General features: G+C 41.5%; 1 protein-coding gene across 6 annotated transcripts in view; it reads right to left on the reverse strand.

Moving 5' to 3' along the window:
* The window catches only part of SMPX (small muscle protein X-linked), a 50,182-nt gene that overhangs the window by 11,640 nt on the left and 18,350 nt on the right, over positions 1-20,192 (reverse strand). For all 6 annotated transcript variants that reach the window (XR_012645555.1, XR_012645552.1, XM_074994180.1 and 3 more), the window contains 2 exons: positions 19,319-19,405; positions 13,655-13,808 (listed from right to left, as the gene is read on the reverse strand). Coding sequence is in view for 4 of the 6 variants with exons in the window: in XM_074994180.1 (XP_074850281.1) it covers positions 13,668-13,808; positions 19,319-19,405 (228 nt within the window). In the remaining 2 variants the exon portion in view is untranslated. The remainder of the gene's footprint in view (positions 1-13,654; positions 13,809-19,318; positions 19,406-20,192) is intronic.

Raw genomic sequence — 20,192 nt, forward strand, 5'->3', positions numbered from 1 at the left:
GGGGGTGATTCCTTATCTCCTGTATCTCCCATATCCAGAAGAGCACAATGGTTTCACAGCGGGGAGGACTGGGAGCAGGAGTAGAGCAGCGCCTGCTGCCAGAAGTGACCAGCTGCCAGTGTCAGCCCTGAGCCAGCTCCACCTCCTCGGATGGAGCATCAGTACTCTTATGCGGTAGGACAGTCATCTTACCCTCAGCTGTCTCTCCATAAATACTGTCCAGGAATTGCTCATGGAGTTGAATACTCCTAAGCCTAGCTACCTCATCCTGTAGCTCCACCACCTACTGCCTGGGAGCTTCTACCAGAAGACACCTTCTACATTGGATGGTCTCCCCAGCCTGGACTTCAGAAGGTGGTAACTGCAAGTCACAGTCCCAGCGAAACCACACCAGCATCTGGGTAGAGGCCTCCCTGGTCAGGAGGTCTGTTTGACTACAGGCACAGGTGGAGGAGACAGGAGCAGTGCTGGCAGAGGTGTTGCGTGTCTTACTAACCATAGTGGAACCACTCTGTCAAACAGCCTCTAATCTCCCGTTTGCAGCCCCTTGTCCACTTTGCTCCCCTGGTCACTCTGACTCTGGCTTTATAAAACCTGCAAATCTCAGTCAGGCCTCCCTGTTGTTAGTCACACAGGGGAAGACTGATCTTGAGGCTGATCAAAGGCAATCAAGGGAGCAAAAGAGGTTCCAACCTCCCAGGCACACAATCCTAACAGCCACAGTAACAAACTGAAGTCACCTGCAATCAGAGTTCAAAATTTAAACACTCAGGCAAACTCACTCTCACCAACTGCTAGTTCATTTACTGGGCAGCCTCCTCAGCAACTGTCTGCAGCCCCCTGTCCGCTTCTGACCACACCAGAAGGAGACCTGTACATTTGCAGTAAATCAAAACATATGGCTACACGACAAACACCTGAAAAGAAGCAGATTCTCCTTTAAAATTGAACCACCTGTAACTAGAACCCTACCCAATCTGCAGGCAAATAAATCCAGTAACCTTTGAACTCAATTTTTCTTGTACCTCAAAGTGAACCCTCTCGTCTGTATCTTCCTCCTAGGCCATTCTCTGATGATTCCTTTCTGAAGGGAAGCAACCGCTTCCTCCACCAGGCTAAGGTTATGGTGAATACCCTGTCCTAGAATCTCACATGCAAAGAGAAGAGATATGGTAACTGGTTGACTGGGATGGGTACAGGCCAGAAGCATGGTCCTAGGAAGCAGTTCATTATACACTTCCTCACAACAGCCTTCCACAGAGTCTATCCAAATAAACCTGGGCCTCAGTCACTCCAATGGAGCCAAATGCTGAACAAAAATCTCTCAGCTCTCTGGGTGACATCCTTACCTGCTGCACCAACCTGGAGCATTGCACTGCTGACACTAACCAACAACTATAGGCTTACAGAGCCACAGCCACAGCCACAGCAGGCATGGCCCAAACTCCTGACTGGATGCATGGGCAGAATTCTCATAGAGTAGCTGGAATATAACAGGACCCCAAAAGGAAGAGGAAGCTGTCAGAGCAATAAACTATTGCCTATTGGTTGCTGTCTTCCCCAGTCCCACCTCACCAGACATCATCTTCCTAACCTGCTGACTCAGTGCCCTTGATCTAATCTTCTGATTACTGACTCATCTGAGAACTCTGACCAGTCCTGGATCACATCTGAAACTGTTGACCTCCTGGCTACCCAACTAGCTGCATACACTTTACTAGAGCAGTGGCCTACGTCCCCAGACTTCCTTGGCCAACAGGCATTACCCATGGAAAAGGTGAAGGACTACACCTTCATACAGCAGGTAAATTTGGTGTTTTACTTAGTGCAAAGAGTTTTAAAGGAGCATCTGTAAAGCACTCTGATAGAGTACATGTTTCACTGAATGTCCTTACATATAACACACTTCTCTGGGAAAGCTTCAGATGAGGAAATATCTCACTCATGAAACTCTTCTCTTTCCTGAGAGAACATGTCTGCTCTTAAAAATTAAGTTGCACATTCCTTCTCAAAGTCACTCCCTGATCCCTCCCTCATCCAAAAAAGCAGCCAAACCAGAGGCATTTATCAATAGAATGGGCTTCAGACAAACTCACAAAAGCAACGTAATTCAACAATTCCTATCTATGGAACAATCTGTCCTTAATTCACCTCCGTATACCCAACCCTAGGCCTGACACAGGGCACAGGACTGACAGAGTGGTGGCAATTGTAAGTCTACTTCCCTTGCTGCTGCCTATTTAAGCCAGAGCATATATTTTTAAGGGTCTGTATATTTATATTTTATTCCACTTCTCTATATGGCTGTGCTCATTTAGTTTTCAGTATGAGGGCTGCATCTCCAAAGGTTTAAGAAAATACCGTTTGTTTCCTGTCATTATGGGTTTTCATTCCCTGATTTGACACTTCATTGCTAGGGAATGTTTTGGTTTTATTTGAGGTATTTTGGGGGAAGGGTCTTTCATCTTTCTTCAGTAAAAGCTCTTTGGCTGCCCCAATTTGTTTGCTGGTATGTGAGTTTGTTTGGAACAGGTAGAATGCACATTGCACTCTTGTCAGATTGCTCTTGTTTGCTCTAGGAGTGCATTTGTGCATTGTGAGTGGCTCTGTATGGCTATGATGGCATTGCAGCAATTTAGAACAAGGTTTGCTCCCAGGCAACAAACATGAACAAAGACCCAAGAGAATTAAAAACTGTAGGATTAAATTTACCTTTTATCAATTGAATAACAGTGTTCTCAAATCAAAGTAGATGTCACCAAAGGGGAGGGCCACTTCTGACTACGGGCCTCAGTTCTGAGGCTTTTACTCTGTTTTTACTTCTTGTCTGTGCTTAGGATTCTGGTCTGTGCTCGGGATTCGATAACAGATGCAATCCCTCAATGTAGACAAGGAAAGCCACTGCTTTTTCCAGTTTGGCAGACCCTAGATTACCAGCTTAACTGGTCTTTGTCTGTTTGAAGATTTTATGCAGAGCAGCAACTGTGTGCCAACAATAGCTGGTCTGTGGTCTGCAGGATGCATTGGGGATGAGGGATCACGATGGGGCATACTCAGGGGAGAAAAAAAGCAAGATGGGAGCAGGAAGAGGCTGGAGTGTGGTGTTAGATTAAGGGGTGTCATGGGAGCAGGGCTGGGGGCACAGCAAGGGTGGATAGAGGCAGACCAGGTGGAAGTTTGGAGGAAGGGGTGAGGTTGGGATGAGAGGGCTGAGAGAGGATTGTGCCTCTCTTTCCACAAGACAATTGGAAGCCATTGCCTATGGCCTCAAGTCAAGCTGTCTCTGAAATGAAAGAGAGTTTGTATAACTAGAGACTGACGGAGAAAGGAGCAAGATTGGGTCCATATGTCTAAAACTGTTTGATTTAAAGGCCATGAAATACATTACATATAAATAGCCTCCCTTCGGCATGGCTCCTGAGAGCTGAATGATGTCAGTACAAAGTTTCAAAGTAGCTGACAAAAAATCAAAAGTACTTTTTAAAAGTAATTCAGACTGGGGTGAGCAAACTTCTTCCACTGGGCCGCTCTTTTTGTCCCTGCAATTAGCAACCTGTCTAATGTAATCCAAACTGACAGAAATTTCTGTAGGTAGTCTCTGATCAACTGACAGGGAGGAAAAAAACTTTAAAATGAAATTAAAAGGGGACCAAGTCTATGAGAAATAAAGATATTTTGAATAAAGATATTTTGAATCACTCTGTCAGTTTAATTGATTGCAGTCTATGTAGATTTCATAACTAGCTGAGCCATTAACAAGGGGCTGAGTTGCATGTTATGTGTTTGAGAACACTCAGCCCTTTACTCTGATTAAGGTACTTGAAATCTACTGCTCAGAAGACATTTTGAACTTTGTATGATTAAGTATTTCTAGCATTTATTACAGGCTTATCACCCTAATGGCTGGGTACACTGCACATGGCTAAAACTGATGAGCTAATTCCCTTGTACAGGGGAGGTAATACCACTATATAATCTCTTTCATAGCTCTGTAAATAGGTTCTGTTTCATGCTCCCAAGGAAAATCATATAATATGTATTTTTCGCCTGCGAACTAAATAATTTCTAATGACCCTAAAGACAACAAGAGCTGTATGAATGGTCATTATGCCCAGGCAAAGCTTTATTTCTGTCAGTGAGACTTTCTGTTGGAACCAGGGTCTCCCACACAGCTCAGATTGTAGAGTCTTGGGGATAGATGATACTACATTCAGACAGTTCTACGGAGACTGCATTCCAACTGTTTTATTTTAACTGGCACAATTCCTGTTGCCTCATACTGCATAGTTAAAGAGGCAAGAGGTGGAGTCCCCATGGCTGTTCCCCATTTTCATACCTATGCCAACTAGCAGAACTGACTAATGCTATCAGAGAAGTAAGATGTTCCACCAAAAAGGAAACCTGGCACGTGTTATAGCAGGGGTCAGCAATTTCCAGCACAGGTGCCAAGAGCTGATTTTCATTGGCATGTGAGATGGGAGCTCAGCCCCACCCTGCCCCTTCCCATAAAGCCGGGAGCTTCCTGAAGGCCATGTTTCCTGTGGATTAACAAAAGACTAACTAATGCTACCAACCACCACCTAAACAACAAAGTTCTGCATATGAATTTATTTATTAATGAAGCTGTTGTAAGTAGGACAATTAGTGACTTTAAAAAGTATCACCAGTGCTCGGACTGTGCGTAGAGGTCAAAAGGTCAAATTTCAGCACTTTGCCTTGAAAAGGTTGCTGACCCCTGCCTTATAGCCTCCAGAGACATCATGACTTCCTCTGTGGGACATAGCTTTGCTCCACTTTCAGCTGAGCAGTGACTAAATGAGCAGCCTAATCCTTAGAAAGTTAGTCAAGAACTACTCTTTGCAGATGATGCAGCTGTCATTGCTCATAATGAAGACACGCTACAGGCACTGATGGATTCTCTATCTAAAGCCTGCAAGTTGTTTTCCCTTGACATAAACATGAAGAAAACTGTTGTATTCACTCAAGGTATACCTCAGAGACCCAACGTCATTCTGGACAACAGCCCATGAGATGTGGTTCAACAATTCTGTTACCTTGAATCTATGGTCAACACAAACCCATCCATGGATGCAGAACTGAACATGAGAATCGGGAAGGCAGCTACGATTTTTGGCAGACTTACAAAATGAACATGGAACAATCCTAAGCTGACAGTGAAAACAAAGATACTAATCTGCCAGGCATGTGTGTTGAGTATCCTGCTGAATGGTTCTGAGGCATGGACCACCTACTCCAATGAGGAAAAAAAATTGAACAGCTTCCATCTTCACTGCCTCCACAGAATTAGGAATATCATCTGGCAAGATAAAGTTTCAACTGCAGATGTCCTGTCAAGATCTGGCATACCCAGCCTCATAGTGATCCTCAACATCAGAAGACTACGATGGCTGGGTCATGTGAGAAGAGTGGGTGATGAACGTCTTCCCAAAGAAATCCTCTTCAGTGAACTGTCATGTGGGTTGAGAACAAGAGGAAGACCAAAGCTAAGATTCAAGGATACATGCAAAAACGCCATGAAAAAGTTCAACATCAATCCAAAATCCTGGGAATCTACATCATCAGATCGAAATACCTGGCAATGATTGCCACAACAGGGCACATCATCCTTAGATAGTATATGTGCAAGCCATGCAAGAGAACTTCATCTTAGAAGGAAAAACTCACAGACTTCAGAATTTGGAAATAGACTGACTTGCGGTTATTGCAGTTGACCGTGCAAATCCAATATTGGACAGGTAAGCCACGAGAGAAGCTGCAGACTCTGCCCATAGATCCTCACCACTGCTACTAACCACCGTCTCTCGAGGTGAAAAGGGGCCATAGAAATCCTTAGTTTTCAGTGTAAAAATATGTGCCACAATAAAGGCTCAGGGCACAGTATTACATAATACACCATGATTGACGAAAACCAATTATTTAATAGCCCTAATTCTTACACACACAAAAATACGGAAGTAGTGCATTATCTACTTCCAAACCAATTAGTTGGAACCTTCTACCTGGTGATCTGAAAATGCTGTTTCTCCTTGTGAACTGGGGAAAAAGAAAAAAGGCCTTTTTGTCTAACCACCATGCTTTTGTGAGAAACTTCTTGTTACTTGGAGAGAATTAGAACTTCCAAGTGGGGTGAACATAAATGAGTCTGTCATGAAGTTACTTTATTCAGAAAGACATGTGAGGGGCATGAGTGCGCACGTGTTCACAACTGCAAACACTCTGGAAATTAGCTCCTGAATATGAGAGGTGCTAGAATGAGCTATAATTTGTTTAAATTGTAACTATTGGTACATGCTTCTTCTCACAATTTCTACAAAATATGACAGTTCTTTGAATTATTCATTGGTGGATGTCTCATCCAATTATAAACATTCCCTGCTTCGAATGAAGACATTCTTGGTGAACGTAAAGAATTGTTTTGCACATTTCCGTTAAAGGAAAGAACGAATACAAATCTTTTCCAGTGTTGAGCAAAATGCTCTGTAGTCTTTTTGTTCTGAAGGTGCCAGTGCAGTAACTTTTACTGGACAAAATAGCAACACTCAATTATTGCCTGTCTGGCTCATATAGGTGTTCCTACCCATAGGGGTGTGTTCTGTTCCTCAGTTTACTCTGTGTAACTCACTCGTGCTGAGAGGTACAAGCAGTTCAAGATTTCTCAAGCTTTTCTCTACCTCCATTCCCGTGTTCAGACCACAGAATCTCACTGGTGCAGTAGGAAAACTCTCCCTGATTTGCAAAGGGGGACAAAAATAAGGTTAGCTGCTCTCAGTGGCATTTGATGGGGAGTGGAGGAAAGGGAGTTGGGGTCTCAGCAGTGGCTCCTACTGGCAATCACAGTCTTCTTCAGAGGTACCAGACTATCCATTCAGCCTCCAGGACCTCACTGACTGTCTGGTCATGGGGAATGAAGACATATGAAGAAACTGGTCTCTAAAAGAAAAAGATTTGTGGGTGGGGGGGCACATAATTGACATATAACTAGAGCAGCCAGGAATGAGGATTACAGTGCTGCCGACCCTCATGGTTTTATTGTGAACCTCATGCTTCAGCATAGTGATAAGGTTAGGTTTTCTCCTTAATTTGAAATTCCAGGGCTGTGTTGACTTTTCTGTGTGAGCAGATATCATGACAGAGGCCAAGCAAGGGAGTACAGATTTTAGCACGACAAAGCATGTTCATGAGAGAAGACATTTAAAATTTGCACTTCAATATTTCAGGGTTAGCTCTTTCTGCTTGTTTTGCTTAAATGGGGGAGATAAAGGCTGTGTTTGAACAATGACCAGGGAAAGGTGAAAGGAAACCCTCCAAGCTCAATGCAGTTTAAAGGCAATGGATGTTGGGTAATGGAAATAACTTTATGCATACAAAACAAGTATGTGATTGGAAGGAAAGTTAATGTGACCACTTAGCACCACAGTAGGCAAAAAACATCTTTTATAAATAATTGATAGCTACACATCAAAGAAAGCTGTGCTTATGTAACCCCAGATGCACTGAGACCACTGACAAGGGAGACTGAAGTCTCTGCTCTTATAGCCTTGGCTGAGAGCCAGCTGGCTTTTAGCTTACGTGGTGGAGCACAAAGCTTTAGCCCCTAAGGGCCCAGGTTCGCTCCCTCCTGCTGATGACATGGGCCCATCACCCTTACAAGTAGGAGCACATCCAGGATGAACTGCTGGAAGGTCTCAGAAGCCTGGGACACGCTACCTCAGCTGAGGGAAGTGTGTAACCCCAGAGACACGGAGACCACTGACAGGACAGCAAAGCCTCTGCTCTACAGCCTTGGCTGAGAACTTGCTGGCTTTTGGCTTGTGTGGTAGAGCACAGACCTTTAGCCCCTGAGGTCTCAAGTTCATTCCTTCCTGCTGATGAGCCGGGTCTATTGGCCTTACGCTTATAACCAAGGGGTAGAAGAGTCCCATTACGTAAAGGCAAAAGTTTCTCTCAAGTGACGCTACTGTTAGAGAGGCTGTTCTGTTGACAGCTTTTTAGAGGCCAGGCAGATTTCTAATGGGCTATTGAGGCATTATATAGTCACTGCCACCCAAAAGGTAGGGTTGCATAGGAGAACTTTCCTCATACTGCGCTTCATATTTGACTAAGGGAACGTCAACACGGCAGAAATACCCAGCGGCAGTGAGTCTCAAGGGACTTAGGCTCATGGGGCCTGCACTACGGGGCTAAAAATAGCAGTGCTGAGATTTCCCACTTGGGCTGGAGCCTAGGCTCCGAGCCCGACCCAGATTTCAGCCTGAGTGGGAATATTTACACCACCATATTTAGCCCCATGGCACAAGCCCAATGCACCTGAGTCATCTGACCCTGGCTCTGAGATGTGCAGCCAGGGGGCTTTTTTGCTGTATGGATGGACCCTAACACTTCTGTAAACGTACAATAGACTCAGTGCCAAACTTTAAGACAATCTCTAACTATTAGAGATCAGAATGAGACTGCCAATATGGGGACAATCCTCCTTCTTCCAACTGTGGAGTTCTTACAACTTTCTCTGAAGCACTGGCCATTGTCAGCAACAGGATAGGGAAGCAGGTGGACCTCAGATCTGATCCAGTTTGGCCATTCCTTACTTCCTCAGAGTTCTATTATTAAATCTAAATGGCTTTGGTCTGTGACTGTTACAACTAGAAAAAAGTTATTTTCTGGTGTTCTCAAAGGAATCTGAACTGTCTGCACTGGGAGGTGAACAAGATGGTCTGTGCAGAGGTAGGACAATATCGAAAGTCAGGTTTGGGGAGCAGGGTAACACCAAAGAGTGGAAAATAACAGTGCTGATATATGATAGCCAAACAACATAAAAGAAGGAGGGTCTGTCTATTTTGCTTATCAGTGAGTCGATTAACATTTCCATGACAGGCAAGTAATGTGGCTGAACGCACTCCCTAGGTCAAATGCTTTCTAAGAGCACGACTAGTACCCAAGTGCACAGTGCATTTGTAAACCTGGCCAAAAGAAGGAGCTGGACCTAGCACCCTACTTCCCTGGTAAGAAGTTACTGCACCATATTTTCTCCTTCCTTTCTTCTACCTGCATGAAGAAGCATAGAATTGTAGGATTGGAAGAGACCTCATGAGGTCATCAAGTCCAACCCCCTGCTCAAATCAGGATCAATACCAACTAAATCATCCCAGCCAGGGCTTTGTCCAGCCAAGATTTAAAGACTTCGAGGGAAGAAGATTCTGCTACCTCCCTAGGTAACCCATTCCACAGCTTTATTACTCTCTGAGGCTATATCTACTCTACAGAGAGCTTTCAAAAGAAGCCCTTCCAGAAGATCTCTTCCAAAAAGACTGCTTTCAAAAGAGTGCATCCACGCACAAAAAAGCAGATCAAAAGAGTTATCTGCTCTTTCGACAGAGAGTGTCCCCAGCTGTCCCCACTTTGAAAGAATGGGCCAAGGACTGCAAAATCTTGTGCCATGAGGGCTGTTCTTTCAAAGAAAAGGACCCACCAAATGTCTACACATGCATTTTTTTAAAGAAGCTTTCAAAAGAAGGCACTCTTCCTGAAATGGGAGTGGAAAAGCACTTTCAAAAGGAGTGCTGCATTTTTTTTCAGTTTAATTTCAGAAGAATTCTTTTTGTGTGTAGACACTCCACTGGATATTTTGAAAGAGTCCCTTCTTTCAAAAAATATTTTGAAAGAACTTGCTAGTGTAGATGCGACCCTAGTGAAATAGTTTTTCTTAATATCCTGCCCAGACCTACCCCACTGCAACTTGAGACCATTGGTCCTTGTTCTGTCATCTGTCACCACTGAGAACAGTCTTTCTGCATCCCCTTTGGAAGCCTCTTTCAGGTATTTGAAGGCTGCTATCAAATCCCCCCTTACTCTTCTCTTCTGTAGACTAAATAAGCCCAAATCCCTCAGCATCTCCTCATAAATTATGTGCTCCAGCCTCCTAGTCATTTTTGTCACCCTCCACTGGACTCTCTCCAGTGCATCCACATCTTTCTGTAATGAGAGGCCCAGAACTGGATACAGTTCCCACAATATTCTTGCCCATAAGTTAAGAAAGTATGGATTGGACATAAGGACTGTAAGCTGATAGAAAGCTGGCTAGATGGTTGGGTCCAGCGGGTAGTGATCAATGGCTCAAAGTCTGGTTGGCCATTGGTTTCAAGTAGAGTGCCCCAAGGATCAGTTCTAGGGTTGGGCAACGTCTTTATTAACTATCTGGATGACAGAATGTATTGCACCCTCAGCAAATTTTTGGATGACACAAAGCTAGGAGGACAGGTAGATACGTTGGAGGGTATGGATACAGTCTAGTTTCTCATCCACTGTAATCCCCAGGTCCTTTTCTGCAGAGCTGCTGCTTAGCCAGTTGATTCCCAGCCTATACTAGTGCTTGGGCTTCCTCCATTCTAAGTGCAGGACTCTGCACTTGTCCTTGTTGAACTTCATCAGATTTCTTTTGGCCCAATCCTCTAATATGAGTAGGTCCCCCTGGCCCTATCCCTACACTCCAATGCATCAACCTCTCCCCCAGTTTAGTGTCATCTGTGAACTTTCTGAGGGTGCAATCCATCCCCTCACCCCGGTCTTTAATGAAGATGTTGAACAAAACAGGCCCAGAACCAGCCCTTGGTGTACTTTGCTTGATACCAGCTGCCAACCAGACATTGAGCCATTGATCACTACCTGTTGAGCCCAATGATCTAGCCAGCTTTCTATGTACCTAACAATCCATGTGTCTGATCCATACCTCTTTAACTTGCTGGCAAGGATATTGTGGGAGACCGTATCAACAGCTTTGCTTAAGTCAAAGTATATTACAAGGTATATTTGCCACAAGACAATGGATAATGCTGCCATCCCTGCAGCATCTCCTCCATTCACTGTTAACCCAAAGCTTATGTTCCTGTGGGAAGGAACTGGGCCTATTTCCCTAATCCTTGCTGCTCCCAGCTAGGTGATATGGCCATACATATCACCCCCACCCCAAATGGAAGCTTCCTGGGATGTGATATAAAATCTCCTACACAGCCAAGAGTTCCCCTTCAGTCCTTTCAGAAATATTCCTCAATCCCTTCACTTTCCCTGAGCGACTCATGTCACTCTCTGAACCAAAGAAACAACAAAGCACAAGGAGAAGGGCAGGGAAAGAAGGCAATGCCAAGTTATTTTCCTGTATGATGGTCTAACAGCTTTGAAGGTTGTATTTAGCTGGGTAGCAATGTGCTTTCTGCTATTGTACTTCAGGGCATGTGACAAACATCATTGCCAGATCCTCAGTAGACTAATTATAAGACAACAACTTTCAAACACTAAGAATAACAGTCATCGGAAATTGAATCTGGGGTTAAATTTAGGTCTCAATATCTCTGCTACAGGGAGAAAACTTTAAAGCTCCACATTAAAAATTCATGTTTCTCTGGGCACTGCTTTTATACGATGACTACAATATTACATTTTAGGGAAAAAAAAAAAAGCTAATTTTTCCTTTCCCCAGTTTTCCTCTGTTGTTACTTGAAAATCACCGGAACATTTTGGCACAGCAGGCGAAACATAATAAAGTATTGGGGTTTGTTTGTTTTTATTTGTTAAATTGACGTATCTTGCACACAAAAACAAATAAACGTTACATAGTGTTTTGGGCCAAATCATTCTGATTGCACCTCATTTCCTTGAAGGCCCCACCCAGCTACTCTACAAATGTGCAGTGACAGAGTCCTCCTGAATTATGCTTTATATTGCTTTGTTCTTCTTTTATGTGAGTAGGCAGAAGATTCCAGATGCCATTATTTTATTCCTCTGCCCCTTCTCCAGCACACAAAGGACTTATTTCAATAGAAGTAATTGGCAAATGTACTATTCTGTTAGATACTATGTGACGCAAATCACTTTTGCTATCTTTAGCCAGGTTCAATTGTCACCCCACCCCCGGCTGAACTGAGCTCTCATTGTTACTGCCTGATGCCCCTTTATTGATTCAAGCGTTTGAAGGAAGTCGACCAAGTTTTTTTTTTCTTTTTTTCTTTCTTTCTTTTTTTTTTAACAGAGATGGAAGTTCATTGCTTTAGCACTCTAGTCCAAAAATAGCCAGAATGTAAAATGACAAAGGGAGATTTAGAAGATTTACAAGATGTTCAAAATCAGGTGAAAATAATTTTAAGATCAAGTTCTTTGTTGGATGGATGATTTTTTCTTTTTAAAGAGCTTTGCTGATGATCACAGACAAACTCCTAATTAATTCTGTGTGTGACAGGGTGTGGGGTTTTGTACACACTGGTGCATATCTCTTGAACCACAAGAATAAAATAAGGATAAATGTTAAACTAAAGGAGGTAGTACTTCTTGACCTAGTTGTTCTACATTATAATGCATGTGTTTTTAGTTTATGTATATAAAAATAAGTTCTGAATTCTGCCACTTGTTCTAGAAATAGGGATGTGCAAGACTGACAGACCATAACTTGGCACTATTAATGCTGACTATAATAACCATAACAGCAGAGGAATTTTTTGTTAGTGAATTAAATTAATGTTAATGAAATTTAATGTTGATAAATGTAAAGTAATGCACATTGGAAAAAATAATCCCAACTATACATACAATATGATGGTGACTAATTTATCTATAACCACTCAAAAGAGAGATCTTGGAGTCATGGTGGAAAGTTCTCTGAAAACATCTACTCAGTGTGCTGCAGCAGTCAAAAAAGCAAACAGAGTGTCAGGACTCATTAAAAACAGGACAGAGAATAAGACAGATAATACCTTATTTCCTCCATATAAATCCATGGTACACCCACATCCTGAATATTGCATACAGATGTGGTCACCTCATCTCAAAAAAGATATATTGAGATTTGAGAAGGTTCAGAAAAGGCAATAAAAATGATTAGGGTTTGGAACAGGTGCCATGTTAACACAGATTAAGAAGACAGTGACTTTTCACCTTAGAAAGAAGGAGACCAAGGGAGGGATATGATAAAGGTCAATAAAATCATGAGTGGTGTGGAAAAAGTGAAAAACGAGAAGTTGCTTACTTGTTCCCATAACAACAGAACTAGGGGTCACCAAATGAAATTAACGGGCAGCAGGTTTAAAACCAACAAAAGGAAGTTTTTCTTCACACAGGGCTTAGTAGGCCTGTGGAATTCCTTGCCGGAGGATGTTGTGGAAACCAAGACTTTAACAGGGTTCAAAAAAGAACTAGACAAATTCATGGAGGTTAGGTCTATCAATGCCTATTAACCAGGAAGGGTAGGACTGGTGTCCCTGGCCTCTGTTTATCAGCAGCTGGAAATGGATGACAGGAGAGGGATCACTTCACTCCCTTTGGGGCATCTGGCAGTGGCCTCTGCTGGAAGACAAGATACTGGGCTAGACGGACCTTTGGTCTGACCCAGTATGGCTGTTTTATGTTCTTATGTGTCTGGTATATGGCAGAAATGATCAGATGCAAAGTCTCTGCTACCAGATTTGTGTTTTAAATGATGTGGCATTCCAGGGACCATGAACATCTATTCGTGAAGCAGACTTTCTCTGTCAAATTTTAGGTTCCGTTCTACAGTCTATTGAAGTCAATGGAAAGACTCCTATTGATATATATGGGCTTTGGATTGGCCTGTCGTTCCTAAAGCAACAGCAAAGAAAAATCTTTTACTTACCTGTTCTTTCCACCTATTGGTCAGCTCTGCGGACAAATTTCAGCTCACTCTTTATATTCTGGATTTCTGATAAGTTGACAGCAGGGCCTGGAAGTTTCTTGGCTCCTGGGATCTGCTTCTTTTCCTTCCCCTCCTCCGTAGAAGCAGAAACACTCTGTACAATGGGAAAATAGTTCCCTCACAATAATGGTACAAATCTCTTGAGCACAGAATGAGGTCAGTTAATTGGGAAATGTAAAAAGTTTTTTTTTTTTTTTGGAGGCTAAATGTAATCACAGTGGAACCTGGACAGCCATAAGAAAGAATTAACTTGATTAGAAGATGCTTTTAAATATCAACATGCGCTTTAAAAATAAGCTATGCAAGTGTACTGAATGCACAAGTATTTACATCTTTCTACATGTGAATAGCACTTTATTGTGTTAAAGGAATACTGGGATGTGAAACGAATGGATTGCCATAGGAAGAAAAGAAACTGTCCATTTTTTACCTAATATCTTCTAGAGTTCCATAGCCATGAGCTAGCTGCTGAGAAACCTATAACTCTGCACCTGTGATTTTAACCCTGGGTACCTCCCAATTCTTGTAAGAACAGAGGTGTGGTGGTAGCTCATGGACACTAAGGGCCTGCCCCAAAGCCTGTTAAAGTCAGTAGGAGTCTTTCCATTGACTTTAGTGGGCTTTGGAGCAGGCCCTGTGGAAAAGATGGATTTTGAGATATTTGCAACACAGCCTACTTGGTGGGGAGGGTAAATGAAGACTAAGTCCTAGGTCTGGACTAAAATAGGAAGTTAATACAATGTGTTGGGAGATTTTGGGGGTGGGGGGGTATTGTTCTTGTCATCTATGTCATGCACGTGCAAAGTGCAGGGGGCATGAAATTTCATAAGGTGGGTGCAGCACAATCAGCTGCTGGGTCTCAGGCTCATAACGTATTTACATTCTATATACTCATTTTCTTACTTGTGCTGAAAGGTTGTTTTTTGTTTTTTTGTTTTTTTTTTCATGTGAAGATAACATAAGTTTCCATTGGTTTGGATTACATTACAAAGGTGGAAGCGGGGGACTGCCATTTACAGGGACAAAAAGTGAGGCCCAGTGTAAAAAGTTTGCTCACCCCGATCTATGTTATAGTGATAAGATGGCCTACTACATGCTGTGCTGTCTGCAGCTTCCTTGTGGTCGTCCACTGACAAGCCTTATTTGTCATGCACTGGAATGACTGAAGCTGGAGGTGGCTGGTCCATGCACGACTGTAAGGGAGGCATGTCTGGATTCTAACACCATGCCGGGTAGTGCTGAGTGAACTTTTTCACACACAATTCTTTCAGCAAAAAGTGCACATTCAGTGATACTAAATAACTTCTTGAGTACATATTGATTTTGCTGAATTTTTCATTTTAGAAAAAGAACTTTTTAAAAATTTAGCAAAATCAGAGCTGTCAGTTTTGAAATTTTCTACTTTTTTTTTGATTTTTCAATCTGAAGCACCTTTTCTTTTCAACATTTCCTTTAATTTTATTTCTAAAAATTCAAAGATATTTTAGAAGTGCTCGAGATCACAATGAACATTTCCATTTTGTTGAAACAAAATATTTTGTCAGTGTCAACCCCCCTTTTTTTTTTTTTTTCACTTTTCAGCATAGCCAATGAACAAAAAACCCTCTTAGTCACCCAACTCTAAGTGAGACAGCCAGGAGTAGTGAAACATTCAGAACAAGCCCAGGACTGTGTATTATCTTGCTGTGTCAATTGTTGGTAGATGCCCTTAAAAGACATGGTTTCGGCCAAGTTTTCAGAATATTTCCCTCTGCTCAATTACATCACCTTCTCCTTCTTGGATTTAGGTTTCAGTTCAAGCATCAAGACAGCTGGGGACAGGTTCTCTCTGTGAGAAGAGGTCAAGCTGGGTGCCATCTGTGCACTGCTGTTCTGAGGAGAGCCTAAATCTTCTCCTTTCCTCTCCTCATCTCTAATTCTTGCTGTTTCCTTGATTTTAAAACCAGAAGGGACTGTTCATCATTAAATAGTAGTAGTAGTAGTTGTTGTTGTTTGTTTAACTGTGATTGAGCCTAAGGGCCACAACTGGGGATATCCTATCTTGATTGATCCAATGCATGGGGCTATAGATGTCCAGCAATGAGGTTAAGATTCTTCCAGCCTCGGTATTATTACCATACAAATTAGTTGTCGCTGGAGCTAAATGAATAGTTTAGCGCAAATGACTTGATTAATCTATCTTCTTTCTTTTTTTACACACGGAATATTCGCTGGGGGAGCATGGCTTCCTTAAATTAATTTATTGGGTGGATTTACTTGACATTCTTTTTCTGTTTCTACAGTGAGACTTTTCTCTACAGTTTGACTTTGCTCTTGATATTTGACATCTGATATTCAGAATTCAAAAGTGGTTGGTTGTTATTGGTCCTGTATATCATGTAGTATTACTTCTATTCACTGATTAAGCAAATGTAACCCAAGGAGGGAGAATGAATCTACTATGGCTTCAATCCCCTAGGGAGAAGCAGCAGACAATGAAGGAATTTAAGACAATGTGTACCCTCTGCCTGTCTGGGCCACAAAGATTTTTCATAAGGCATCATCTTTAGGAAACTCATGTTGCTATAAGTTTAATGGACTTGATAAATTTATATTTAATTTTGTATCATCTAATACATGCAAAATAACTAACATGGGATGCATGCTCCTAGTTACTAGTTCAGTCTTTCCCAACTTTTTCACTGGTGCAGATCCTCAATCACCCCACAAACCATGTGCAAACTCCCAACAAAGCCAATTCTAGCCACTATGTACACATCATTAAATGAAAAAGGAAACCACAATATACATTTTCAGTTAGCAATTAATAATATAATTGGAAGACATTTAATTTAAAACTGACAATTGTAACTTTGCAACTTATTTTCTATTTAATAATAAACGTATATTAATAATAAACGTATTTTCTATTACCATTTTTATTTATTTTTTACTTTTTTCAGAGACTCCCTGAAATACCCTCACAGACCCTGCAATGATTCGTGGACCTCGGGTTCGGAACCACTGATTGTAGTAGATGTTTGTTTGTCTTGTCTCATTGACTAAGAGTCAGGGCATTGGTGAAAGATTTGTTCTATGTCTGTTAAAATATATCGTTTCTCATAGAAATACTTGTACATGCTTACTGAGAATGTGCTTTCTGTGAGAGCTACTATAAGTGAAACTGCTACATTTTTAGGAAAAAGAATTCTAATGAGACAAACATAACGAAAGTTAATTAATTTTAAAGTAGAGGGATTCACAGTTTACATCCAACTATAATTCTGACAGTTTAACTGCCATACAAAGTATACTGTGCTATACTAAGAATATGTGTTGACATCCTTGATATTTACTGTCACTGGTGTATCTTTCTTCTCTTGTGGTAATGTACAAGGACCACTAGCAGAAATCAGGGGCATGTAGTACTGGGCACGGTACAGTGTCCCAGTGAGCTCACAATCTGGGATTAAGGCAAAGTGATAACTAAATTAATGGAGAAGGAGAGGAGGGGAGGCAGCAGAAGGTCTCAGTAATCACAGACAGTTACCACACAGTATTATTTTCTGGCACAGTTTAATTGCCGGATAACTTGAATAAGGACCTGGATCACCTAATTACAGTACTGTCTAAAGAGGAACAGTTTAAAAATGATTGTTGCCTAAATCAATTACAACACATTTCTATTTTGTAGTACTGTGTTGTTACTAAATTAGGCAACAAACATTCGATCTTTTGGACTGTGTAAGGTTTGGACATGTTTTGGAGATGTTCTGTTCTCTAAATTATTTTTCAGGTTACTTTTTAATCTCAGATATGTGATATTTCTAACAAACATATCTCAAATTATCCCCACTATGCGTATGGTGTACATTTTCAGTTCAGATTAGAACTTGTGTTTTAATTTTATCAAAGGAAGTCTGAAGTCAATAAGATGCCTGATGGTGCTAAAATTATGGAACCAAACATTTGGCTGATGAGCCAGTGTCATTTTTTTGAAATTCCCGAAGTCCTCCCACTCAATTTGCTTGCTACATGCCTTTCCACTCAGCTTTTTTCACATAGAAAACCTGCAAGGATTTCAGGCCATGGAATGTCATACATATCTTCCTTTCCAGATTTTCAAAATATAGCCCATAGTGTTCCAGATTGTTAAGAAAAAGAACTGCCTCTAATGGCCTTAAAAATAGAACCATGGATTTTATTGCAAAAGCTAAACGAAAAGGAAAACCTGAGAAGACAAACCCACTTGGACCACTTCTTGTTCCACTGCTACTACAAGGTCTAATTCAGCAGCCTTTACTCCTGTGAAGCATCCCAGTGGTTTGGGGAAATAAAGGCAGAAGATCAGAGCAGAAACTTAATTTAATTTCTTTTCAGAAGACAAAAACATCTGTCGATGCAAGATCACTTAATGTGTGTTTTTCCAAAATGCCCTTTTTCAAAAATAAATTAGATCAGTTCCTCTCTCTCTCTCTCTCTCTCTCACACACACACACACACAACTTTATAAACAGAGCATCATCACTGTCACGTATATGAGAAAGTTTAGCAAAATACGTTTTTTCAATTTAGATTAACAATTAAACTGTTGAGAGAGGAGGGAAGACTTAACCCTTGATAAGAAAATTTCGTGTCGCTATGGCTATAGTAGGTGGTGGGTAAAGGCTGATAATTTGTCCAAAAATATTCTAAATATTACTTATTTAGAAATAGATCACCAGAGTCCCTGGGGGGTGTGACAGTTCCTCTCTTTGTCTCCCCATTGCCCCAGACCAGGAGCCGGCAACCAAAATAGCAAGAAGAGTCATTTTTTTCAATTCAGTAAAAAAACTCAATAATTCAAGAGCTGCAATGAATACGAAATGATCCTTAATAAATAACATCAAACCATACTTTTTATAGCCCCTATTTTAAGAACAGCACACACACAATGATCTGTAATGTGGTACAAGTTAACTGAAGGATGTTTACAAATTTTTTGCATATTCTATTTCCTCTCACTTTACGTGTGTGTTTGTACCACTGTCTCCCTGACTTTCACTCCCAAACCTTTTCTGTCTCTGGAGAACGCTAGTGGGAGTTATCCAGTGTTCCAAGATCACATATGGTTTGCTATTTAGACATGAGTTGTTCATTTTTGGCCTTTTAGATGTTCACTGTGCATCAAAAATTCTTTTTTTTTTTTTTTTTACTTTGCAATTGTAGCATCAGGAGCCCCAAAGAAATCCTTAAAGAGCTGCATGTAGCTCTGGAGTTGCAGGTTGCAGACCACTGCCCCAGGCAGTAGCAAGCTATGGTAGGTCTATACACAATGCAATATACGCTCCTCAAAGTGCTTGTTTGCTTTGCCATCACTGCCTTCCCCTCGTATGACTCTGCTACTTGTTTATATTACCATGTATGTTTTGGCTTGAAAAAACCACCAAGTTTATCAACCGTATATGATAGTCAGAGGTTGATTTCCAATGGGGATTGTTCTATGGGTACTTGGGGTAACTAGGTTATATGGATACCTGTGATAACCTGTATAACATTTCATACTGTAGTCTAGATAAAATGGCTTGCACAGCACATAAACTGCAGAGATTCTCCTACATTAAGTTTAAATATTATTTTCCTTACCTCATCTACTTCAGGTGTAAATTCTTTTCTTTTGGGAGGATGGCCTGCTCCAGGTCGAAATGCTCCCATTGGGATGTTGATATTAGCCTGTCAGAAGGAAACCATAATGGATTCATCATGCAAAAAAAGAAGTCTAAATGAAATGTAATTACAGAAAAAAGATGCAAATGGATCACTGTGGTGAATTTCTCTGTGTGTGTTTTATACGTGTAACAACTGCTGTGTTTTCAGAGAGCTGGAGTGATGGCTCACAGACCCTTTCATACTAACGGCTACTTATGAAGTTAACATTCTCTTGCTGACCCTCTTCACCCAGCTTCCAATCCCACTCCTTGTCTGTGGCAACTCTAGGGATTGGTTACATAACAGCTTAATGTTAAGATGGTACTAAAGAGACAAAAGGGACATAATCATATTTAATGTAATGAGTATAGCAGGTTGGACATTCCCTGCACCCATCATCCTTCTGAAGCTGTGCTACTTTATATCTTCCCCAGCACGTACACTAGTAAGATTAAATTATCTCGCTGTATTGCCTGCAGCCCCACTGTTTTTCAGGTCTTTAGGTTACTTTGCAGTTTGGCCATGTTTATCTGTACATTTGCTACCCCTCCACTTGTGATGTTACCCACTAATTTGACCGAGACTGGATTTACAACAATGGAGTGGTCTTACAAAGAGATGGAGTAGGTTCATTCAGTGCTTAAGGGGAACTGCTTTTTCAGGTGTTTTTTTAATTAATGTGGTAAAAAAGCTGTTGGATTTTCATGGACATGATACCAAAGTGCAGCTGAGCTCAAGCAGGGCATCTGGTATGGGGACCATAGGTGATGGAACTTGGGGTGCAGCAGGTGCTGCAGCCCCCCCGGTTTGA

Source organism: Carettochelys insculpta, chromosome 1 (assembly GCF_033958435.1).
Source record: "Carettochelys insculpta isolate YL-2023 chromosome 1, ASM3395843v1, whole genome shotgun sequence".
NCBI lineage: Eukaryota > Metazoa > Chordata > Testudines > Carettochelyidae > Carettochelys > Carettochelys insculpta.